The 27,957-nt window shown below is 30.5% G+C and overlaps 1 protein-coding gene across 1 annotated transcript in view; it reads left to right on the plus strand.

Annotated features, from left to right (window-relative positions):
- Window positions 1-22,935, plus strand: part of LOC100164432 (protein 5NUC) — a 40,034-nt gene extending 17,099 nt beyond the window's left edge. Inside the window, exons 4-9 of the mRNA XM_001944288.5 lie at window positions 5,665-5,859; window positions 5,938-6,095; window positions 7,768-7,882; window positions 12,555-12,731; window positions 14,370-14,573; window positions 22,678-22,935. Of these exons, the coding sequence (XP_001944323.1) occupies window positions 5,665-5,859; window positions 5,938-6,095; window positions 7,768-7,882; window positions 12,555-12,731; window positions 14,370-14,573; window positions 22,678-22,772 (944 nt within the window). The 3' untranslated portion in view covers window positions 22,773-22,935. The remainder of the gene's footprint in view (window positions 1-5,664; window positions 5,860-5,937; window positions 6,096-7,767; window positions 7,883-12,554; window positions 12,732-14,369; window positions 14,574-22,677) is intronic.
- Window positions 22,936-27,957: the final 5,022 nt, after the last annotated feature.

A 27,957-nucleotide genomic window follows, 5' to 3' on the forward strand; every position in this document is an offset into this window, starting at 1 on the left:
TTATTAATTAATTTTCAGCGATTAAATAATTTAAAAAAAAAAATGTTTTAATATCACACGTGTACCGCAATAGTATAATAAATAATAGATAAGAAAAACAAATTAAAAAACATTGATCAGAACAAAATTTGTTTAATTTACCAGGTGTTTATCTGTTACGCTCTGTACATAATTGTTTTAATCGTATTACGTGCACATCGCACAACGAATAAAATAATAACAATGGCGCTCGTTCAACCGAAACGAGTTTAATATAAAATAATAATAATATTATCATCTCCGATACCTAATTAACTGATTATATCCATTATAGGTGCACATATCATTATTACTGTACTGTTTTCATTAATAATTTAGTTTATCTGTTTACACGCGTTCAACCGGTGGCATTGCGGGCACCTTTCGTTCAGTGCTTCTCAGACAAATTTATGAAAAATAATATTTTTGCATATTATTATAAAAGATTATTTTGATGAAATTATAACAGAGCTTATAAACATCTTATTTTTAAGATTTTACCTAAGCGCATATAAATCCGGGCTCTACTTATGTGACACATAAATTGACTATATGTATATACGGACGTAAAGGCTCTGAATAAAGAAAAAAAAGGTGGAAAAGTGGGTACCGCTCTGCTGTAGTCGAGTAGACAGTTTGTTTTTCGTGACGGTTTTGAAAACTACTGAAAATTTTCGATTTGGACCAACTAACTTCACTTAGCCACCAGAATAGATACTGAAGTTAAAAATCGAAGCATTATTTTAACTATGTATCGTGTACCTATACAAACACAATATGAAACACCAGATGAATAAAAATGAACCACTTGGCCTCAACAAATGTCAGTAGAGTCGAAAGTTTCATAAAAACCTAATTAAAACATTTTAATTGTTTAATTTTCAGTAATTAAAAAATAAAAATAAAAAATGTTTTGATATCACACGTGTAGCGCAAGAGTGTAAACAATTATAGATTAGAAAAAAAAAATTGAAAAGCATTGATCAGAACAAAAGTTATTAATTAATTTACCAGGTCTTATCTGTGACGCTTTGCACATAATTGTTTAGTGCTTCTCAGACTTTTCTCTTGCAACCATGTCCCCCGAGTTCTGTGTGAATTTGGAATTGTGAATGTTAACGGATGCGGTGGTAAATCTCAATAATTTGAAAATCACGTGGTCCACTCGAGTGTGTACTACAGTGGGTTCCGCTTAATGTGATCACTGGTTTATAGAATGAACCGTTTATTAGAATCAAAAATGAAAATCCCAAACCAAATTGTATGTTACTAATGTTAAATTGACTATTTATTAGAATCACTAGGTACCGGATATTTGAATCACTAGGTACCGGATATTTGAATCACTTTTATGAACAATCATATTGTTTTTACGGTATTTCAAACTGATTGATTTATAAAACCCATTTTGTTTTTGAACTTATCAGTATGACAGTATATCGTTGTACGCTGAATTATGTCATTCAATTTGTGCGTCGTGTACTTGTGTCATTTAGTTTATTCAGTTCAAGATCAGACGTGTTTTTTGAAATGCCGATCAAACGAAAAAAATTGACAATAGAAAAAAAAAAGATTTACTCGTTCGTTATGATAAGTTGGATAAATGTTCTCAAAGAGAAGCCGCATTAGGTCTGAAAATTCCCCAACCAACGTTACCCAAAATTTTAAAAAATCATAAGGAAATTTTTATACGGGAAGAACAGAATTTACCCCTTCCTCGAAAACGAAAACGAAATGGACAAAATGCCGATATAGAAGAACTTTTGTTACGATGTATAATTCATAAAGTAAATTAATAAATTTGATGTAAAATATACAAATGTTTGCAACACTTTAATAAAAACACAACCTAGCTTCTCATTTAAAGATCCTATTTCAAAACAGGTGCAAGATTTGAATTCAGCAGCCTCTTAAACATATAAGTTGATGTAAATTACACACATTTCGAATTACTTCAATAAGTTCCCCCCTAGTCCCCCTTCCTTTGGGCCAACTTCAAAACCGATACCAAAATTGGATTCAGCATACTCAAAACTTGTAATTTTGATATATTAAACAATCATTTAAACTAAAAATTAAGAGGTATTAATTTTTTCCGCCTAAAACTGGATTTCAGACCACTGTGCGATGGTTTCAACAAGCTAGAAATTTAAATATACCGGTCAGTAATTCTATTTTATTTGAAAAATCTATACATTTAGCATTACAAATTAGGCGTAGAAAATTTTAGTCCAACGATCGGGTGGCTGACTCGTTAGAAAAACAGAAACAATATTGTTTTCAAAAAAAAACATGTGGAGAAAAAAAAGATGAACATTTTCAAGCTGCAGAAGATCACTTAAAGAATTTTATTGCATCGTCTAATTGTGCACCCGATGACGTATATAATGTAGACGAAACTGGTCTGTATTATCGAGCTCTACCAGAGATTATACTTTTGATTTTAAAGGGAATACGGCCAATGGGTGTAAAAAACAAATGCAAATACTTACAATTATGCTGACGTGCAAAGATTGAATTATGAAAAAAAAATGTTGTAAATGTCTTATAGAATCAACCGGTTAATAGAATCAAAATGACCTGCACCAAAGTGATCACATTGAGCGGAACCCACTGTATTTAAAACTTCCAAAAATCGGAATTCGAGTTGCTGCACCATTGAGCATGGGTGGCGGTGGGTGGCAAGGGGGTGAGCGTGCTTGGTGAATCGCTCTGTATATCGCGCGCAGCGGTCCTGTCGACTGTGGTCGTATTATCAGGCTAACCTCATCGCAATAATTAGTACCTACATGTTAAGTGCGCCGTTTCGAAGTGCGGTGAAATGTTTTATTTTTTTGTGATCCGTGGGGAAATAATACACACCTAATAATCTCGTAGGCGTCAAATGTGTTGTGAGTGTAAAATAATATACAAGCAACGTCATCGCCACGAAATGATTGTTAACACGCTGCCTACTATTATTATTATTATTATTATTTATTATACGTTTCAGCCTACCTTATACCCAGCCTGCACGACAGCCTACATAATGTACGGTTACAAACGATATTGTGGATATAGTCATACGGCGTCAAGCTGTATTTTGTTAAGACCGTGCGTTATATATATATATATATATATATATTATAGTGTTATATTATAATAGAACGTATTATATAGAGCCGAGCTGCAGTTGTTTCCCGGGGGAGAACAACGAAATTATCCAAACCTCGGGCGCACAATAATAAAAATAATATAATATCACGAGAAAAGGTTAACAACCCTTATTATTATTATTATTATTATTATTATTATCATCATTCAACCGGCGCACGAGGAGTGAATCGCATTCCGGTAGATCACCTGTTGCGTGTACATGTATATAATAATATGTGCGTGTACAACACAACAGCTGTTTTTCAACACCACCCATCATTCTCGTAGATCTTTCTCGCGAGTTTATAAGAAAAAAAAAAAAAACAAATCATCGTTCATCAAAAACAAGCGTGTAATATTATATTGTGTAATTTATAGCCATCAATTTATGGGACATTGAATATTATTCGTCATGAATAATCGTGTGTATAGCGTTAGATATAATGATATAATGATATTATATAGGTGTACCTGCCTACCTCACACGTCGTGTTTTTTAATCGGACGTAATTAATGTGCCTACCTATATACCCGCCTAATAAATAATATTACGATTTAATAGGGTTAGGTACCATTAACGTCGGTGGTGGATACCGCGTGTGTAGAGTTTCTTATCGATGACGAGGGCCGACAGTACTGTCCGATTGAAAATCCGCGACGGTCGATCGACGAATTTATAACGGATAAGTGCTCGCGCGAAACCCGATCTACACGATCACAATAAATTGTATATTATATATTATGTGTGAGTCTAGGGTTCTGAATTTGAAAATTTCACTATTCTTGAAATATTTCAATGAATATGTGAAAAATAAATTCTTTCTTCTTTTAAACGTGTTCGGTTATAGATGATTATAAATAATAACATATTGTTTACACGCTTAGAAATAACGGTGTCCCGTCAAATTATCGCGGAAATATTGTCTCGGTAATAATATCGAGGTAATCGGTGGCGCCGAACCCATGTATTAGGTGTAGCAGCTGACACACCTATTTTAAGGGGTGGGTGTACCCCCAAAATTATCGTAATCTTAAGCATAAAAATATATTGTACGAATATAAGAAAGATGACTTCCTAGTGTGCACAGCGTGCAGTGTGTAATTAATAATATTAATTTAATAGTTTTTCCATTAATAAATACATTTTAGTATTCATAATCAATAGTATCCATTGTGTAAAAGTCAAAAAACTCTGATAATAGAGTACATTTACTATTTTTTTTTTTTTTTACAAGTGATAAAAAAATATTAGTAAACATTTTACTGTGGAGGAGGGTACTTTAAGTTTTAAACACGTGTGTTAATAAATCTATACCACGGTCCTTTCAAAACATAAACTTTAGATTACATTTCATATTCATATTATATAACCTCCCTGCATGACGCGCAAACAATTTTCTTTCATGAAACTGTTTTCGTTGAATAATCTATATGTTGCATATAGATCCCTGCATAGTGCATACAGGGTGTACATAATATACAATTTACATTTTAACATATTGTAAGATTTTGTTCAATTGATGTATTAATAATTGGTATTTTCGTCGTTTTAATCTCTAGAGTTTTTGTCCGACAATATTATCCATACATTTTTAATTTAAATGCTACAATCATTCGTATTTATCATTCTAATATTTTGTTCATTTATGGATTATTAATTTTGACTATCGTTGTTTTAATCACTATTTTTTTTGCAATTTTAAGCCCTAGGACATGTCCTTGTCCGACCATATTATGCACCGCGTCGTTGTCTTAAAGAAAAAATATTCAAATAAATTTACAAATTTATAATATATAGTGTATGTATATAACTTACCAAAGGTTTTCCATCAACAGTTACAATAATTGAGAAAAATATTGGTGTAATACATAATATATAGTACATCGGCTTCATTTTTTAGTTGAACAAAATAATAAAATCATACATTTTTAATTGAAACGCTACAATTTGTCATTGTAATATTTTGTATAACTATAATGGATTGGTAATTTTAACTGTCGTTTTTTTTAATCTCAACATTTTTTTCCATATTTTGAACTCCTAGGACGTCCAAAAACTTTCCTTGTCCGACCATATTATGCTTCACTTCGTCCTTTTAAAGAAAAAATATTCAAATAAATATTCAAATAAATTAGTACAACTGTAGTCTATAGACTGAGTATTACAAAAATATTGTGCAAGTCAATTCCACCAGTCCACAACTGTAGTAAAATAGGCCCGGTAAAAAACGTATGTTGATACGATAGGCAATTGGAATCAATTTTGCTTCGATATTCCAAAGCGTTGGTGCTCTGATGCTGGGGGGGGGGGATTAAAGGCCTCGATTTTATATGTTTTGTTAAACACCGCCGTTAAGGACTATTCCTAGAGTACATAACACTAGAAAACTACTTGTTTGAATTCTTAAGAAAGTTGCGTGCCCAAATTTTTGCGTTTAAAAACGTGGTTCTCGTTAAAAGAAACACAGATGAAGCCGCAGGGATTTTAGCCTTTTTCTATACACATTGCAGGGCCGCCGCAGGACGAAGAAACGCCGGTCGGGCCTTATCCAGTGATCGAAAAAAGGGGCGAACAAATCGTGCCCGTGGTGCAAGCGTACGCGTTCGCCAAATACTTGGGAAAATTGGTTTTGACGTTTGACAAGGAAAAACGTTTGGTCAGTGCCGCCGGCGGGCCAATTTTACTGGACCAAACCGTTCCTCAAGGTTATAATATTTTATTAACTGATATCCGTTAGCCCACGTGAGTGTTCGTGGAAAAAAAATAACGCTCTTAAATTTCAGACGCGAAAATGTTGGAAAAAGTCGAATACTACAAGCGACTGTTGGCGGAGCAATCCGTCGAAAAAGCCGTCGGAAAAACGCAAGTGTTTTTGGACGGCAACTGTAAGTGCGAGGAGACCAATTTGGCCGATTTGATAGCCGATTCGTTTATACGCGAGGTGAGTAGGATGCGTGGCTGGGGATTTTAATATTACGCTGAAAAGTGGCGAAAAAAAATGGCTTCAAAATACGAATACACCCACGCACTATACATTATAAAAACGCGTTAAAAAAGTGGGTGTGTGGATGTCGCTCTGCTGTACAGTACAGGTTACAACAATAGTGGGTCACTGTATAATGGACGGTATTACATTTGAATTCATCGATATGACCAGAGCTGGGCAAGTTAATGATTTTTTTTTTAGCTCGGTTATGTTAAGATAATATGCACCAATAACAAAAAGTTAATTTATTTATATCGATTAAAAGTTAATATACACTTTTTGCTAACTTTTTATCAAGTAAAAAAAAAAGTTGATTTGTACATACAACGCTATAGTAGGTACTTATTTTTTTTTAAACCCAAAACTAAATTATAAATTATAGTGATTATATTTTATACAGTATATCAATATAAGTTAGATTGGAATAATATACATTTTTTACCTTCAAACAATTTGCAGAAAATATTTTTTGACATAAAAACGAAATAGACTAAAATAGTAAAATGTAATAAAATTAATAATAAATAAATGAATCCAAACGCAACTAGTTAAGTTAAAAATTTTAAATAAAATGAACTTTTTAACTTAACTTTAATTTTTTAACTCGTTAATGTCCAGCCATGGATCTGACAATATTATTGTATACGAAAAACGGTTCTGAGCGGAGACGGTTTGTCAGTGTGGATGTTTTAGATTATATTTATATTGTTATTACTTATTATTAACACGATAAGTTGAATTAATATTATAAAATATTCTAACTAAAATCGTTATTCTTGGTTGTTTGATATATTGTAATTTTGACCAATTCTTAACTTAAAATAACTATAAAAAAAACTGCGTTTATATCATTTTTAGTTTTTTTTTTTTATTACAGAGTTCCTACTTACACGGAACCTCGTTTTAAATTTTCAATTCTTAACTATTAAATTTGAAAATTGTATACATTTTTAACTACAAAATTGTTTTTAAGTTTGATAAATGTTGTAAAAATTCAATGGTTTTTTTAAAGCTTATAAAAAAAATGCGTGCCTCTGTATTTTTAATATTTTTCAATTAATATTGTAAAAATATAATGTTAGGAACTTGTATTCAATTTTCATGCTTTTTGACCCGACAAACAAAATTTATTGAATACGTTATGTAGAAAAGAAAACTAAAAAAATTGAAAACTGAAAATATCCGCTAAAAATGTTAAAAATATCCTTCAAAGTTTAATCTGTCAAACGATTCGTTGTTATAACGGCCAATTGATTTGTATACAGTTATGACGCTACAATAAAAAATGACATATAATTGTCTAATGAAATAATTAATAAAATTACTTTGTTTGAACATCTAACAAGTATTCATAACAACCCTTTATGTAGCCCTTTGTTTGTTGTTTGCCAATGTAAAATTAATGTACTTCGTGTCATTTGATAATAACAATACGTCATTGAAAAACCAACAGCTATGTTTTTTTTTGCTACCCCTTTTACTGTTTAAAACGTAATTTTAATTTTATAAAATGTGTTTCTCGAGCTTAAACAAAATAATAGTTAACGAACAAGTTTTACGATATAACATATTATATCTTTGATTTCGTTCTTATTAATATATTATTATGTATTAAAAAATATTTCAGAATTTGAACGACTTGCTGAAAAACAACGTGACCTTAAGTGGCTGGACCGATGCCGCGGTAGCGATTGTCCTGAGTAGTAGTATTCACAGTTCAATAGATGCATCGAAAAAGCAAGGTAATATAAATTATAAATTAATATAAATTGAAATTTTCTAATGTCATAAACATTATTTGATTTTATTCCAACATAATAAACACATATTATTGTATCGCTCTCTTGTTTTTCCCTCTAGTAATTAATTTATTCAAATTATGATTTTCAGAATTTATAAGTACCTACCTATAATACGTATCGTACCAAATATCAATCAAAAATAAGCATGGACATTACATTTTACACGATAATAATAAAAATCAATTTTATTTTTAACATAATAATAGTTTTTTTTTTTTTAATCATAGTCACTATAGTGTAGATATATCTAATATGATATTCTTAAAAACGATTATGAATAATTAATATTTAATAATTATCATATATTCTTTTCAAGCAGTAACTAATAATTATAGCTGTACATTTTTCTTAAAATCATACGCTATAATATAAGTTAATAGTACACATTTTTTATAAATTATAATAAACATAAATTTTTTTCCAAATCATATAGTCAGTAATAATACGGATTTTTTAAAAAATAATCATCAATACTATACATTTATTTTTCAATCTATTTATGAAATAAATAACAAAATTTAAAACATATTGAATTATAAGAATAACTGTATTCTAAGTTGAAATGTATATCGTATCTTAAAAATATAATAATTCAAGTCTCTATTGTAACATTATTTCACATGTAAATTTAGCGCTAATGGGCCGTCGGAAAAATCGTACTTAAGTATTTTGGCGCAAATAAGCTGTAACGGAAGGCCAAAACGGATTAATTTTTTTTAGAACCATTTTTTCAAACATTTAGATTTTTGCGTACCAATTAAGGGCGATACCAATTTATTTTTTCCCAACAAGAATCACAACTTTTTTTTTCTGTAAATTATTAATCGTATGACTTTTATTTAAATGTTTATGTATCCATTTTTTTTTTCAATTATACTATAATTTTTTGTTCCATTGTTGAGACATCGTTATAATAATTTTGTTTCACCGGACATTATAGTTCGAGACATTGTTTTATACTTAACGATCGACTTTTTGTTTCTAATACCTTTATTTTTTTTATTAAGTTGACATTTGAATTAAACGGTTTTCAAAATTTTAAACTGCAATAAAATCAAAAAAAATATAATATAAGAAATAAATCGAGGACTCTAAATCCCAGTATTAACATTAAGTAAAGCACACCAAATTGATTTTTGAAGAAAAAAAAATTGTAATTTCTTAGATTGTTGAGATAATATTATTACGATAACGTTAGTTAGTAATCTTACTCAAATTATAGAAGTACAAAAAAAAAAAACCGATTTCAAATAAGTTTCATAATTTTATGCAGTTATTATTATTAACACTATTATGGCGGCGCAATCATAGGAGCACTTGAGCAATTTTTTCAAAAATATATCGACTACAACATTAAATTAAACGCATTAAATTAAAATATATTAGTCTTCCATTTTTTTTTACTTTTCGTGCAATATTTTAACTGTTGGGCAATTCAATTAATACTTAGATATACCTGCCTAGTGGCTGTCGATATCTTTGACCGTTGACGGTAATTTATTGATATAATTATTTTATGCAAATAATTAGTCATCCCGAATGTGTTGATTGGTTATTGCTGTCTGTAAAATCTCAGAAACAACTCAAACAAAACATGTTTACGCTTCCCGCACGGTTCATTAATTGCCATTTGATGGTGACGATTATTTTAAACGATACCTCATACCACTTATACACATAAGTCTTATTCGCAGTAAACAAACGTTTTAAGTTTAATAATAATTGAAAAATGCTAATTTAATTGCGTTGTGCCTTACACGGAAATTAACGAAATAATAATGATAACGCGGTAACTTTACCTGCAAATGATTTCCAGAAAACAAAGAAACTATAAAGGCACCCATGTAAAAAATAGTAAAATACGTAAATTAAACCGAATTGGGGGATAAAAAATAATAACTCGTGTGATGTAGCATCTTTTTTGGCGGTAAATATTACTTAATCGTTCTTAATTTTATAGAAATCGTTGGAAACCGTTCTCGTCCAGGGGATTCTCGGTGTTGGGATTTGTATTGATATTCATTATTTTTACATCGTCGATTTTGAAATATTATTTGAACTCGATAGATATTCGTCCGAAGTTCAGTTGATACGACACGAAACGGAGTAGGTACCCGCCAACGCTTTTTAATATTCAAAACGCTACCGAATAATGAATTTGAAAAATTAAAAAATTGAAAAGCTGAAAATCATAATTTTATTTGGGCTTTTACAAAAAACACGTCGTTTACATCCCAGCATCAAAGTATACGAATTCAGATGGTAAAAGTACGAGACGCATCCACTGTAAAAAAAAATGTTAATTAGATTAGGTACAATATTAAAACGGACTATAGTATAATAGTTTTTCAATTTTTTTTGGAAAAAGATTTATTTTCAAAACAGAATTATTATTAGTTGGTAAAGTCGACTGACAACTCGAGAGGTCGATCGAACGAACTAACCAAGACATCGACGTTGAAATAATTTATAACTTTTATACTATATTATTATAGGTTAACCTACCTGTCTAACTCTCAGTAATTCGTTTTAATATAATTTAAGTATAATTAAGACATTTGTACTCGACGTACATACTGATCGGCTTTTCCCGACTCAATTTCTTAAATCTAAGATCCTAAGACTTGGGATGTACTTCACAACGTGTTTAGATCGAATGAAACTATGATTTTCAGCTTTTGCCGAGTTCAAACAGTAAATCATAGCATTAACTACTGTAGGTAGTAAAACCCAGCATTACCTACGGCATTATGATGGGGAATTCACGGTAACTAATCGAACGTGTCCCGACTGACTGATCGACTCGTAGAGCCTAAACCGTGTGTCGTATAGCTTAAGAGACTTGGACACTGGAATTTTAAAGAAACTTCCTCTCACACAAGGATTTTGAGATTTATGACGGGAATGGACAATTTAGTGTCCGTTTACGTACGGTCGCCGTCGGTTACAGATTATGATATTTATGGTATAATTTAGTATTTGTTTGTATTATGCGCATACCTATTGTACATTTATACCTGCACGGTTATACTGACGAGGTAAAGCGTGCATAAAACCATCGCATTTGTGGTCTCCAATATAAAAATTATATTTACTTAGAACAATTATTACTGATAGTGTATTCATAAAATTATTATTGCATACCTACTATGTCTGTTGCCGATAGACTAAAAAACTACTCGGACATTATTCTTACAGAGATATCAAGAAAATGTAGAGAGTATAGTTTGAATCAAGTTCCGATTTTAGCGTGCCAAAAGTACTATTTTTAAAACTAAAGTATTGTTGATTTTTTTATCAAGAATTTATCTCTTTATTCTGACGCCAGAAATAGAATTTCAAAATAATTAATTGACACACACCTGACTTATAGTGCTGTTTGTATGAAATATAGGTAGGTTAGTACAAATTATTTGATTAATATTTTCAAAATTTTATATATTTTTATATTATTTAATTTTCTCGCTTAAAACGATAAAATGTTATGTTTTGTTTATACTTTTTTGTAATGTCCTACATGATGTAATAATGACATTTTATTATTTTTTATTTTAATGAATCAATTTTTTTTAGTATTTTTTATATTATGTTTTTGAAATATTGAGCGTTTTAGTGGTTTTTAACTTTGAAGGAATGATACTTAAATTCACGCATTTTACGAGTAATTTAATTTACACATATTGTACAGAAAATTGATAGCTTTTTAAAAATATAAAAATTTTTCACATTCAGTTTCAACAATAATTAAAAAAAATTATTTTCTTTAAATAAATATAACGTAAGTAGTATTGTAAAAAAACACAGTTTTGGTGCTCAATCAACTTTTAACGTTAAATTTAAAGAAAACAATTTTTGTAAATTACTGTTAAAACTGAATGCAAAGAAAAATATTTATATTTTTGAATAGCTATCCAATTTCTTTTACAATATGTATGTATTGAATAGTTGGTAAAACAGCGCAAATTTGAGTATCATTTCTAAGTTCAAAAACCATTAAAACAATTAAAATTTCATCATAATATAGCAAATATGAAAAAAAAAAAAATAAATAATAAGTCATTATTACATGTAAGACAATATAATAACTGTATAAAAATGAATCGTATTATTTATCGTTTTAAGTGAGAAAACTAAACACTTAATACAAAAATGTATAAAAGTTTGAAAATATCAATCAAATAATATATATATTTTATACAAACAGCTCTATAAGTCGGGTGTATGACGTATTCGATTTTAATAGATGTGTTATTATTATTTTGACGAGATTTTCGATGTGTTGTATCACTATGACTGATGTTAATAATTTTTTAGGGGGGCGGAGTGGCCGAGTGGACTAAGGCGTTGGTTGCTAAGCGCACCGACGCCGGTTCAAAACCTCGGCCGCGGGTGACATTTTTCTTTGGGCAAGTCACGGTGTCCCCCACCCGGGGCATGGCAGATACCTACTGATGTCCACTAAAAAAATCTGTCAAACTATCGAAACACACGTGTTTAACCTACAGTACCCTCCCCGAAAACACACCCTATGGCCAAAGTTGCCACGGGTTAATAAATAAAAAAAAAAAAAAATTATTTTTTATATATCCACATTGACTTGTTGATTCACCAGGCGTTATATACGAAAATGACGTTCAGCGAACGTTGCCGTACAAAACTCCTCTGTGCAAGGTGACCATCACTGGAAAGACGCTGCTGAAGTCACTGGAACACAGTGCGTCAATGTATGATTACAGAAACTGTTCAAATCCGGAAAATAAAATATACGGAGGTTTCATGCACATGTCCGGTAAGTGCCGGGTTAACTGATTTTGACTAGTTTTAACTAATTTTTCAACTCATCAAATATAACATGTACCGATTGAGTAAAGGTATAGAAAAATATTATAAATTCAGTTTAAATAGTTCCTATTTGTTACTGTTGTCTTCCTTTTATTATTTTTAACTGTAGGAACTTTTACAAGTCAACTATAATAAACTTTAATAAAAATCAACTATCGACTTATAGTTTAACAAAATGGGGTAGTAACATTTTTATCTTCTGTGCGAATTACTAATGAGAGAACATTTGAAACGAAACTATAACTAATATACACAGAAAACAAAAACGCACATCGAAATCAATGCACGTAATAGCAATATCGATAGAAATAGGGAGAGACATATCCGTCGATAGATCCCTAACGGAAGTTACGCATTTTTATTCATTTTCATTATTCAGTGTAAAGTAGGTAGTAAAAATGTCTAACGATACTTAATATTGTGACATAACAATTTTAGCGAAATATAATATATTATATATTAGATAAATAATGTCTTTTAGATTCTGCAGAGCGGAGCGAGGAAGCTATTGATTTTATAATGGCATTTATTTTTTTTTATCCTGTATACAAAATTTCTACCGGAAAAAGTGCTTCGATTTCAACATTATAGTACCTACCTTATCTTTCAGCAAATTGGATCAACATGGTACTTTAGATAGAGGTCATTTTTCGATTTTCTCAATAGTTATTTAACGCCACGGGAAAAACCACCGACAACTCACGAAAAACCGCTAAAAATGGGATTTAAATTTCTAACTCTTTGTTTATCACCATAGCAACGAATAAAAAATAATAATATTTTAATATTAATTCAACTCACGCGATATAACGAATGATAACGATATAAAATATCCAGTCTGTCGAACCGTCTCCGCTCAGAATCGTTTTTCCTATACAATGACATTATTTTTATTGTCATTGAATTCTAGTTTAATACAATCCATTATACATTGACTCACTTGTAACCTACTGTACAGCAGAGCGACGTCGACTCGCCCGGTTTTTCTACTTTATCGTACAAATAAACGAGTAAGATAAAAAAAAAAATAATACTTGAAAAGTATTTAAAATTGAAATCATTCCAAGACGTACTTGCCTATTAATTGCTGTATATCTATTCGTTCTCGAATACTTTTTCACCAGAGTACAATTTAAATTGTAAAACTTTTCAGTAATGTTTTATCGAAATACATTTAAACGGATACTCTCTGAAAGGATGCGCGCGTATACTATATATATTGTATCCGCATTCAAATACAATTTCAAAAGAATTTTTTACGAGACCGTCAGTCGGTCGGTTTAATCGTCACTGTCGACAAAACACCGATTTATACGCGTATTCACAAACCCTACACTCGTCATTGTTGTCACTCCACGAGCGTATACATAGTTCAATGTGTCACAATAACTCTAAACCGTCGAAATTGCCATTTGTACATAATATTATACTGTTATTATTATATTCAAGAGTCGAACCGTATCGTGCGCCCGCGGCGTGTATATCATCATTATAATGTCGTATTCCATCCAATGTTGTCCGATGCTCGTCTATTGCGCATTATTGTTTTTGGATTTTCATTGTTTTTTCTTTTCCCCTCCCCCAGGGATGCACGTCACTTACGACAAGAAAAACGCCGCCGGGACCAGGGTGAGGTCTGCGACGATACGGTGCTCGGAATGTAAGTTGCCGTCGTACGAGCCGATCGATCCGGACAAAAAGTACACGTTGCTCATGTCCAAGTACGTGGCGAGCGGTGGCGATCGGTACGAAATGATCAGGGACGAATCCATCGGCACTAACTGTTCAGGTGAGTGAACGTACCCCTAGAATTATAAGTAGGTACTTACAGTGGCGTGACGAAGGACTTTATTTGAGGCACGTGCCTCAGCTTAAAGGGTGCAGGTGGGTGTCCTGGAGACTAGAGGCATTTCACATAATATTATTATAACTTATTAAGTATGTACTAAGACTAAGCCAATCTTTCTCAGTTACCATTTACGTAAATACATAATTACTCAAATAAGTATTTATAACTTATTACTTGTATAAATTATTGTGCCTCACAAGTTAAGGAAGTTCGCCACGCCACTGGGTACTTATATTATAATCGGCCGATCGAAAACATCGATACGACGATATTGGGTGTTAAAAAATTTCACGAAATATATTTTCTCGAAATATTTCATTTACGCGGCGAATTGATTTAAAAAAAAAAAAAAACCGTACGTTATAATATTATTATCTAAAAGATTATAGTCATTAACAGGGCTCGGATTTTATAGCGTTTGCTAATATTATTATAGGATAAAGAGATAAGCCCATATTAGAGGGGGGAGGTCCAGAGGGAGGAATGGCCCCCGGGCCTCGATAGTTAGAATTTATTTAGGGGCCTCAGATTTGTCCAATACTTTCTTTATTATCTGCTATAACACTGCATAAACCATCTAAAAAAAATCGATGATTTTTTAGCGAGGAAAAAAGCTTGTAATTTAAAAATAAAGTGATACATTATTATTCATTATTTATTGCTATGTACCTAATACCTATGTATATTTATTATAACAGGTACCTAATATTGAACAATATAATAATATACATTTTTTTTTTTTCGTACATTGACCTCATTTAGAACTTTGGCCCCTGGGCCTCAAAATGTCTTAATCCGGGCTTGGCATCATGCATAAAGTGATTTATATAGGTACATAGATAAAAAGATCACATAATCCCCCCACTTGTGATAAGCATTGACAAAGACTTTTATTAAAAAATAAATTTACTGCAAGAGACTATAATATAATATATAGTGACGTAGGTATTAACCGATAATGATATAACGCCATTTATATACCTAATACCTAATATATGTAACCACTAACGTAGTAATATCCGTTGTCGATCATTTCAATGTGTATAACCAATAATCATATTTCCTGCAAGGAAAAGCGAAGTGTTAAATTTAAGAATTTTTCAAGATAATTATTTAAAATTCAGAACCTTGCCTACAGCTGTTCAGCAGACCGGTGTCCACTTGTGAACTTTTTATGTTTTCACCCACCTGTAACTTTTTTTCCGGAAACCTTTTTTCAGACATTCGTTCCTATACTCATAACTATAGTACTTATATTATTGTTATTTATTATTAATTTCTATTTATTTACTTATTAATGATGTTCACTAAATCGTGAATATTATATTATGTATATGTTACAATCAAAGGCACCAATCAACAACGATACGATTACTCCGAACCCGCTGTACTATTTTTGTATTTTTTTCATTTAATCTATTGTTATACCTATCTAAATATATTTCAATTGACCCCGTTAAGCGGTACGGTGAGTCTAATTGAAGAATTTTTTCACGAAGAACGTGTAAATTGTGACCAGTGAGTTGGAGTCCAATTTAAAATGTAGTTGAATGAGGTTCTATTTATACAACGAGAGACGCGAGTTGATGATATAAACGCAAACAGGAAATGAGTATAAATAATGTTTGTACATTTCCTGATTTTCCTGTATAAAGTATATTATATTGAGACGCCAAATAAATTGTTTTAATCAATTTATCTAAATCTAATAATAACCGTACTGCATTTCAATACTTCCGGAGAATCAAATGAACTCGAAATCAACACCTTGAGTTACCAATTTAATGTCACGAATGAGTAACGCGTTTATTGACTCGACCTTTGAAACTCAGTTTTATTTTTAACTAATTAACTCGTTAATTATTCGACACATTGCTAATGTGCAGTATACTTATATGATTCAACGAAAAAAAATTATCAAACCTCATAATATTATGTGGCGCAAAAAAACATATTTTCAGTAGGTAGGTACTTAGATTGTTACTCCAAAACAATCGGTTCCAGTTTCTATATTGAGTAATTAAATTGGTATATGGTTGCCGTTTCCAGTTGATTTCAGTACGTTACCATTCAATGGTTTATAATATATACGTGGGGTTATAAAGTTTGATGCGATTTATTTTCTCGAAATAATTCATTTATGTGAAAAAAAAATCGTGTATTGCGACTAAATTTCGATATAGCCTTAAGCTCATAGCAAGAAGAACATTTTTCAAAGTTGATTTACTGTATGGAATACTTATGAATTATAGATTACAGGTGCGTAATTAGTAAGTGATAATTGACCGATAATAAAATACTATTTATACCAGATTTATTACCATTTACATACTAGCTGGTAGGTATAAGTACCTAATTCACTAATTCGTTAACCTTGGTTGATGTAAGTAATTCACTATCAAAATAATTGTATAATCATATGTAACCAAATGCGTTTAAAAGAAAAAATAATATTATTCATAATTTTATAGAAAATTTCAATTGAAAAATGTCTTGTGAAATAATATTTCATATTCCTCAGAACTCTACGCGTACTAGGGGAAGCCCTGACAATTAGATTTGGTTTTTAATTAATTAAATAATAAATTTGTACTGATCGATATTTTAATTTTGTACATACAATTTATAGACGTCTGAGCAGTTGCACTAACGGTGCAGTATCTATGAAATTGTTTGCTTTAATTTTAGATTTAGAGCAGAGCGAAATAAAGTATCGATTGCGCAGTGTTTTTTTTCCATCATTCGTCGTTTTTATGTGGAAGTAAATATGCACCGATTTCCCATTTCAACGTTTTTTTTTTCCGTTAGCGAAGTGAAACTATTTGTTACTTTGGCGGGTTAAAAGTAATAGAAATTCCCAGTAGTTTTGAAATGCGTCGGGGGCAAAAAAATTAAGGAAAATTTAGTTTACCTAAACGAACAATCATTTTTGATGAGTGATTGAATTCAACGTTTTTACGACATTGGATACTGACCCATAAATAAACGACTTCATATCGATCGACTTTTGATATTTTGTTTTAATTCAAAGCCAATAACCATGGATTCATTTTCCATTCAAGATACAATGAGATACAATGACTCTTTTTGAAATATTTATAGTCATGAGAGATTTTCGAGAAATAATTTTTTCACTCGATCAAAAATCTTAGAAAATATGTAATACAAAGTTCCTCATAAGTTGTTAAAATACATTTTTTCAAAGCATTTTTAAGTAGGTAAGCATTTTGACAAAGTTAATTAAAATCACAACAATTGGTGAATTATTTTTTAGTTAAAAATATTTAAATGTTAAAATGTTCCTAGCTTATGATTGAAAATTATTTCTCATGAGTGTTTCGTACTTAAACCATTAACTCAAGAAAAAAAAAATAATCACAGTTGTTTTTAAAAAGTTTTTTTAAGTTATAACTTGGATGAAATTAGGTATTCGAACGAATATCAAGAATTTTAATGGTTTTATTGTAGTAAAAAAATATTATTCGTGGGTACTTGAAACTTTTGAAGTATATAATTTACTTTTAATACACACAATAACTGTTTTTTAAATGGACTATTTTTGCCAAAAATGAATTCTATCTACTGTATTACGACTTATGTCTAATGCTAAAAATGTAAGATAAATTACTTTGATTTCAATAATTATAATATTATTCAAAATAGGCACTCAGTAATAAATAGATTGACTAACCGTTTTCGATCAGAGTCGTTTTTTCGCGGGTATACAATGATTTTGTTTAGGGTTCGGAATTTGAAATATTTCAATGAAATTGTGACATATATTTATTTACTTGTAGGTATTTGGTTATAGATGATTAGAAATTATTATTGATTACACATAGAATTTATCGATAATGAATGACTGATCAACCAATGTTTACGAATCGGGTACCCCGTCAAATGTCAATAGGTTATAAATTATAGGTACTTATATAATTGGTATTATACCATTGGTTAATTTATCACTCATCAATTGGCTATTGTGAATTAATATTATTCATTAGTATTCGATACGATAAACTAAATTTTAAAAATGTCCTCTTTCTGTAGGTTTATGACAGCCAACTTTAAGATATAATACACAATTTTTATTTTCCACTTAAATGAATCTTTCCGTGAAAGCTTAAGACCCCAATTATAATTGTATAATATCATTGAATTAACACATCGCAGGGAACCTTACGACACCTAATGTTCATCAGAGTGGTGCCCCGCCAACGTTTTTAATAATGAAAATAAAAATTTTAAATTAAACTTTTTGGAAAAATCCAAAATAGCCAATTTGTAAATTTGTTAATCTTCTAATTTTTAGAAACGTTTTAATGGTAAAAACGTTTGTCTTATGGTTAGTTTTTTAAAATATCGAGTTTGCTTTTTTTTTTAGTAAATTATTATTGGAAGCGCGTAATACATATATTTTTACAAAACAGTCTTTTGGGAATTTTCAGACACAACGAAATTTTAAACGGTCCGTTATCCATTATAATGACTGTCATAATTTTTTCTTACGTCAAACTATATACAGTATCGATTTTTTGGTTTTCATTCGCCAGGTCTTTCCGTCACAACCTGACCTGTAAATCACGTTGAATTCTCGTTTGTCGACAATCTTATCTGTAACTATACATATTGGCTTTCGTTTGCGTACGATTTTCGTATGCCTGATTAAACTGTACCTATGTCAAATGTACAGATTATAATGTCACAGATTTTGTTCCTTTCTGTAAAATATATATTAACTTAATAGATTTTTTTATAATGATGTGTGTCTTATTTTTTTTTATTTACTTTTTTTGTGACTGTTTACACGATAAATAGTTCGATTTTCAACTTCATTATCTTGTTCGGTTGAAAAGTGAATCTATTTGGGAAGGTCAAAATGTCATATCCACATTAGTATTCAAAAGCGCCGTGAAAACCAAAAAAAAAATTAAGAAAAACCGGGAATTTTTACGCAAAATTGGTTTTAGACAAAATCGATTTTGGTTTTGGTGTAACTCTATGATCGTAGATACTGTTTAGCGTAGATAGCATTTTCTTTACAACATACAATTTTCAAAATATTTGGATTTGTTTTGAACTGTTTCAATTTCAATTTTTTCAATTTTTTGCTTTATATAACAATACAATTTTATTTGTTGGACTAAAAAGCATGACAATTTAATATAAAGCTCTTGATATATTGCTCAATAGCAGTTAAAAATATTAATAACACATAGGCACAATTTTTTTTATAAGCATTTAAAGCTCAAGTTTTGAGAAAGTGTATCAAATTTTAAATTTTATAATTACTTTGTAGTTAAACATTTATAAAATGTTCAACGTTTACAGCTAAGGATTGAAAATTTAAAACAAGGTTCTACGTATATATATATATATTTATAAATAGATTTATTCACAATAATATAATCAATTAATACACTTAGTAGTATCATAGGCCGACTGACCGTTTCCGCTCAAAATCGTTTTTCTTATACGATGATATCGTATCATTGCACTCAAATGTAACACCATCCATTACAGTACACCTACTTGTGACCTACCGTACAGCAGAGCGACACTCACTCGCCCACCTATTCTTTGCTTCGTAGTTCAATCGAACAATAATCTACAGTGTTTCGTATTAGGCGCAGCACGCATTTATCTGACGGCATTTGTTAATTACTCATAATTATTGTCGTGCGTGCCTAAATTGCATCTATATATAAATATGGACGTCACACGTGACTAAAGTTTGTTTGCAGTGATTAAACACGAAACCGTTTGATGGCATAACAATAATATTTATGTATATTGTATATACTATATAGTATCGGTAACGATATAATATTCTTTGCCGCTAGGTAGGTAGATCGGTGCTACACTAATCTAAAAACGTTAAGCCCATAGCTATACAAAATAATATTATTGGATAATATTATTATACTTGCACCGCGGTTACATTTTATCACACTGCAGGCTCTAAAAGGATAACGATAATACCGCAGAAAAAACTTAAGTCTAAGCCGTACGATCGACCCACTATTTATATACATTTATTTTATATTTACAGGGTGATTTTTTAACCATGCTCACCCCATTGTGCATGTTTAAACTGTGCGCAGTAAATTATTTTGAAGGCATTACAATTTTGATTTTTGGAAATTATAAAAGTGAGCTGTAGCCGATATTTTCTAATAGGTAGGTACTTGAAATTTTCACAATATAAAAGGAGTGCCTACCTATCCCGTGTACCCACACGAATTCGGGAAATGATAATATCTTGTCAATATTTTAAAGTGCTTGAATAATGACTATTTTACTAATTATAATAATTTATAAATATGTTCTTCTAGTTATAAAAAAAATATTGTACTATATGATTGCATAACTATGTTGACTTAGTATTTTTACAAGGTTTTTTAGAAATGTTTTTTGAAAATATACGATTGAAATTTTTTTTGTAATTTTTTTTCTATAAAATAAATAATATAAAATAAATTTGTCAAATATATGAACTTCTTGGCCAAATACAACTAAAATATTTCCTAATCATTTACAACTTTTTAAAATATTTAAATATTTTGACAACTATATTATTTTTCTGAAAACATTTTTACCACAGTTGGGAAATATTTTTATGCTGTGTGAATATGCGATACCTACGCATGTCTCGATGCAAATAATTAAGAATCAGATGATTTTTCCTTAAAGTGTTGAAGTATTGAGATCGAAAGATCGAGGTATCTATTCTACTTTAAATCCCGAGGATAACAGGTACTTATAGTCTATCAAAAGGATATTATTTACTTTGGATTAATCGTAAAATATAATCCATAATAATTCATTTTGTTATAGTAAACAATTGTCCGAGTATATTTGATTAATAGTAATAATTATTAAGAAATATTTCATATTGCATAGGTACTTATCAACATAATATAATAACCGAGCTCGTATTTGGTCGTATAGTATTTATAATAGAATATATATCCTGAGTATTTAAAGTAGAATAACTCAGAAACATTTTGAGGAAAACCATCTTTTCACAATTTGCGCTAAAACAATAGTCGTAGGTTCTCGTTTGAAAAACCGATGTTGGTTTATGAGTATCTCCCTCGAAATGTTGCAGTTCAAATGTTTAGAACTTTTTTTGTGGATGGGCCACAAAAGTTCAGAATGGTTTTACCCTCATACTATAGTTTGATCTATTTATAAGTTTTAGCATTTTTATTCTAAATGACTAATTTTAATATTTTTATTACCAATGGTATCTTACCTTTTATTAAAACATATACTTTGAACATTCAAATATTTTGAAAAACACAAATAAAAATGTATACTTTTAGTATTAATAATACATATTAAAACATACACATTTTACAAATTAAAAATCAAATAAATATTTTTAATGCATGGTATAATTATTAAGAAAACGATTATCTACGGTCATTGCTCGTGGCAAATTCATCTATATGTTGGATCTTGTATTAACTGTCCACTCAGTTCCCTTTCTATTGATAAAATTGCAGAATTATGAAGACTTTCACTTGTAATATGATGTATAATATATAATGTATAATAATATACTTATATACACGTCACTCGCTCACTCATAGTGCTATACATTTTTATTGAATACTTAATCAAAACAATTGTTTTTCTAACTATTTATAAATAATATTTTCATTGAGCATTGAGCATCGGACTTACACTAGTCTAGTACTTATATAAAAATGTGGGTGGGCACATGCCTACCGGGCCCACCCCCTAAACACGCCACTGAAATGTTATGAAAAATCTAAATACCTACCTGCACGACAATATCGGATTCAACTTCATTTAAAAATCCTAAACGTAAAAATTTTGACAAACGCATAATTTAAGCATAGTAATGGGCCGGTGAGATTGTGAAAATGCTTATACCGTTTAATGTGCGATTTCAATTAAATTATAGTGAATCGTAAAATGTACACATTTCGAACGAAGTTTGTGCAGTGGTGTTCGGTTTATGATATTCGATCGGTTATAATATAATATAATCATTTTTTTTTTTGTTTTTCAGAAACCACAGAAACAGACGCCCTTTTATCGTATGTCAAAGAAATCAATCCGATTTACGCTGGGGTAGATAACAGGATCAAAATATTAAATCACTAACGATATGTCATAATATTATAATCATGTAGGTATATAGTCAATATCAATTATCGTTTTGACTCGTTGCGTATGCACCGTCGAGTTTTTTTTTTTTTATTATTCACAGTACATACATGTATACCTACATTTTTGTCAGCGATAATAAAACTAACAATTTTTAACATTTTACCAGACATATTATATTATGTCACAAAAATTATTTCGTTCCTATTTTTTTCCCCCGTAATGTTACGATATCGGATGTTGGCTGGTCTAGACTCTACGAGTTATTGACTTAATTTTGACGTTCGCACTTTGACTTGTCTGTATAGATAGTTATATTGATATTATTGCGGTACACGAGCACCGACAATAAATCAGAGTTCCAACGGACAACGCAGTAGGGCTTTAATCTGTATAATCATTTGACATACCACCTGTACATTATAGGTGGATACCATACAATCAGAGGCGTGCAAGTTTATGCAAATAATCAACTCGAATCGAGTTAAGTCGAGCGAACACGTCGTGTTCGTTAAATTGGAAATCATAATATATTGTACCTATAGTTGATAAATAATAATTTCAACTCGTTAAGTTTAAAGTTGATATTGAAAAAAAATACCAACTTAACTGAATCTTGGAAAAATGTATGAGACATACTATCGACGATAATTGTAATTTTCCGATAGTAACTTCTATAATGTGATAGAGATGTAAGCTTGAAATGTTTCAATTTTTAATTTTTATTGTATTTTTCTTAACATAATTAATTTTTGAGGTCATATTATTATTTAATTGTGAATTAAATGACTGTGAATAAAATTAAAATATATATTTACCTACCTACACGTTGAACAAAACATATTTATCAATTATAAATAGTTGTGACATCTCGTGGTCTTGTGTTAGAACACAATGTAATTTGTAATAACCTTTAACTATTCGTAAAAAATAGTAAGTGTAAAATTGTGGAAATAACCCAAACAATAAATAACAAACGGGGAAAAATCAATAGATGTAGGAAAACGTTTATACAGCCGACATATTTTATACTGAAGTAAAATAAAAATTTTTAATAATACATAAAAATGCAAATTTATTACCGAGATACAAGATAGTATTATTATAAACATTAATTTTGTACTAAATATTAGTAGGTAACAAAAAAATTTAATTTGATTTGCAGGACACTCAAAACTTAAATAAATTTAATAATAATTGTGGTAATTTTTTTGGTGTGTCCATCATTAACATTATATTGTAAATAATTTCCCCGCAAATTGTGTTTTACGAAAAATTTTCAAGGCGCAATTGAGCCGAAATGAACAATAATGAAGATATTTACCATACAATGTTACAACTTGTAAGATAATTTTAAAAACATTTAATTAAATTACCAGCTAACTGTAATAATTACCTTTCTATAATATCTATCTACAGTCATACATAGATAAGCTCTAAAGTGAAATTTTCTTTCTCATGAAATATTAATCCGCTTCCTAGGTGTTTCCATACATAATATAAAAAAATTAATTGAAAATACTGAAGCAATTAAATTAGTGTACTATTCGCGTTGTTGTACAATTTTTTCGTTCCGTCTTCTGCGTGACAGTTTAATTAGTTAATAAGATTAACTTGGAAGTACAAACGTATCATGTGTCTTGTTTCTTGTATCTAGTTACACTAAATGCATGTGTCATGATACTTTTTTTGAGTATCTCGCCCAACCTTGCCTATAATATAACAACTATATATTATCAACAAATTTATTTGATAAGAAATCAACACGAGAAGTTATACAAATTTCATAATTTTCAACTTCTTGAAAATAATCACGGGAAAAAAATGTTCATGAAAATGTACATCATTATAAAGCTGCACACTGCGGGGAGGGTTCGGTCCATTTCGACACTTGTGCGCACATATTTTATTCACGTCTGAACTCGATTTCAATGGCTCTTCGTTGTACACAATATTATAATAATAATAATATATAAATATTGTATGGATTCATACAGGTTGCAACAGGTAGCCCTCCAAGCGCCGCCGTCACAATGGAATATTATGATAATACATATTACTATCGTCCGCGTTTATTATAACAATATAATAATATTTTATATTAAAGTATTATCGTCGAGCCGTATCGACGCGCATCGCGAAAACGGACGATGCATATAGTTTTTATCTTTCACCCGTTTTCACGATGTTCTACATACTTATTATTAAGTTCCCGAATCGATCGAATAGTGTTTTTCCCGAAAGACCAAAAATCCGAAACCCTTTAGGCTCTCAGAACCCTCGGTAACTATACTATACCTGTGTTATGTTACGATTTCGTTGAATAAACATTGCAGGCACACTTGTCGCAGATGGTCGCGGTCCGCAGATGGTCGCCCACCGGTATATTATGAAACGATATCGGTACGACCGTTATTGTATCGAAAATCTACGACGTTTATTGTCGACAAGACGACTGCGAGTGTTTTGTACATTTCGTAAGATAACGTTTGACATATTTTTTTTAACAATAATTTCGATGTTCAGAGTCTTTTGTAGGTACTTATTTTGTATACGAAGAATGACGGTTTGATTTTCCAAAAAATTTCTGTTTTTCTTGTAGGTATACCTCTTGTATACACTCTTTTTGTAATTCCGGTAGAATTAATTAACGCTCTTCAATATTTTATGCAAGATCTTCAACTTCGAAACGGAGCGAATCGGAGCTACTGGTCACAAATAGGATTTAGTTATATTCGGTGTTCCAAAATCTCTTAGGTTTAAAAGTACCTACGTTTGACTTGGGAAAGTCACACCTAGCTAGTGCTCCGTTGATGGAATTGGGTATGGTGGAGCCGATTATTTCTTAATTTTTCTCCATAAAAACGTCGTAGGTATTTAAGCATTTTTTTCACTTTGTATGAGAAATCTGCATATTATCGTGTTTTTTTTTCAAACTAATTCGATGATTGTTTCCTATTTAAGGTTTTTTTTTAGGAGATACTGCATTTTACTTTAGTATTACAATATAATATAGTTACAACTATAAATAGAAAATTTTAAAAATAGAGTAAGTACCTTCATGGTATTTAATTATGTTGCTTTTTGTTTAAAAGATATATTAGACGACAGTAAAAATCGACAAAATTAGTTCTTCTATCGATTAAAATATTATCATAATATAATAATACAATACAATAATACCATTGTGTTACAAAGGTGTACATTTTATTGGTTTTTATTAAATAATATTATTGATTTGTGTTTTCAAAACGTTTGATGAAATAAAATATGTTCCATGAGGGCCACGTGTCTGACACCATTCATCTAGGATGTAACACACCGTTTTATGGACATTTGTATCAAGTAGGTACTATATTTATTGATTTATTTATTCTATTTATTGAAGTGTATTTTACACTTATCGCCAAGATTGGGCAAGTTAATGATTTTTTTTTTAACTCAGTGATGTTAAATTAATATGCACCGATATCAAAAAGTTAAAAGTTAATTTAACTATAGGTTAACTCAGTTAAGATAAAAAAAGTTGATTTGTTTACACAACACTAGTGTACTTCATTTTTTCCAACCCAAAACTGAATTATAGATTACAGTGTTTATACTTTATACAGTATTTCCATGTAAGAAAAATTCGAATGATATAAATTTTTAACTTTAAACAATTCACGGTAAATATTTTTCGACATTGAAAAATTGAAAACGAAACAGTCTGAAATAGTGAAATACAAAAATTAAAAACAAAATAAAAAAATAATTCGTTAATTTCACGTCAATTAAAAAATAAATTAATGAATAACCAAAAGTAACTAGTAAAGTTATAAAGATTAACTTTAACTTTTTAACTCGTTAATGTCCAGCCTTGCTTGCTTTTCGCCTCGTCGTTTCGGCCGAATAAAGAGACGCCACCTGTTTAATATAGGTAGAAATATCATCATAATAATTTTTCAAAAATTGCCTTTACCGCCTTCAGGAGGACCTTCGTACCGACAGTATCCGCAGCAGCTCCGCATAGCCACCCCACTCGCAGTCCGTATATAATATTACAATATTATAGACGGTCAAACGGGTCGACGACGGATTTCGGCGACATAAACCGGAGACACATTTTACGATAATATATTATTATTATTATTATTATTATTATTATTATTATTATTATTATTATTATTACTATACGTCTGCGTTCCATATTATTATTATTATTATTATTTCGTATCCGTCGTCGACCCGTCAGCGTCGGGCTCGGGTGACGCAGTCTTTTCCGCGTCAACGGTGCACATGTGCTGCACACAACCGTCACTGCTTCTGCTGCTGCTCGACGACGACGACGACGACAGAGAGCCGCAGGTTGCTGTCGGCTACAAAATAATATGCAGTATTTAGGTACACGAGCTCGTATCGGATTTGTATATTTTATCGCACCGAGATCGGTGCATGCTCGCCGGGGACGACGACGACGTGTCTCGGATTTTCGTGCACAGGTGTCCTTATATTGTGTGTGTAATGTATTATTATTATTATTATTATTATTATTATTATTGAAATAAGGTCGGGCGGACGGACGACAAAAGACTATATTATAAGGTTTACGTATTGTGCTGCGACGACGCGACGGTGTAATAGTTGTGTCTACAGTTTTGTGTATACAGGGTGATACACCCGATCATAATATCATGCTCGCCCACGCCATTTCGCCGAATATAATATCATCGTATTCTGGTTCTCGAAAAAATAAAACAACTGTTCCGGTTCGGTTCTGGTTTTCAAAAAAAAAAAGGTGGGTAAGTGGATTTCGCTCTGCTGTACAGTAGGTTACAAGTGGGTCACTGTATAATGGATGGTATTAAATTTGAATTCAATGATATAATATCATTGTATAAGAAAAACGATTCTGAGCGGAGACGGTATGTTAGTCTAGGGTATAAGACATAATATTATATTAGGTACCTATAATAAATTCCAAATTAATCATATCATAATATTTATTAGGGTACTTATAACGCGTTATACATCAACAAAAAACCGTGGTACTATCATAGATATATAATAGTATACTTTTAGAAGTTTCAAGTACCCACGAATAATATTATACAATCACAACAAAATAACTAAAATAGTTATCCTAGGGTTTTTATATGGTAATTTCGTCCAAATTTGTACTTAAAATAACTATAAAAATAAA

This window comes from Acyrthosiphon pisum, chromosome X (genome assembly GCF_005508785.2).
Source record: "Acyrthosiphon pisum isolate AL4f chromosome X, pea_aphid_22Mar2018_4r6ur, whole genome shotgun sequence".
Classification (NCBI taxonomy): Eukaryota; Metazoa; Arthropoda; class Insecta; order Hemiptera; family Aphididae; genus Acyrthosiphon; species Acyrthosiphon pisum.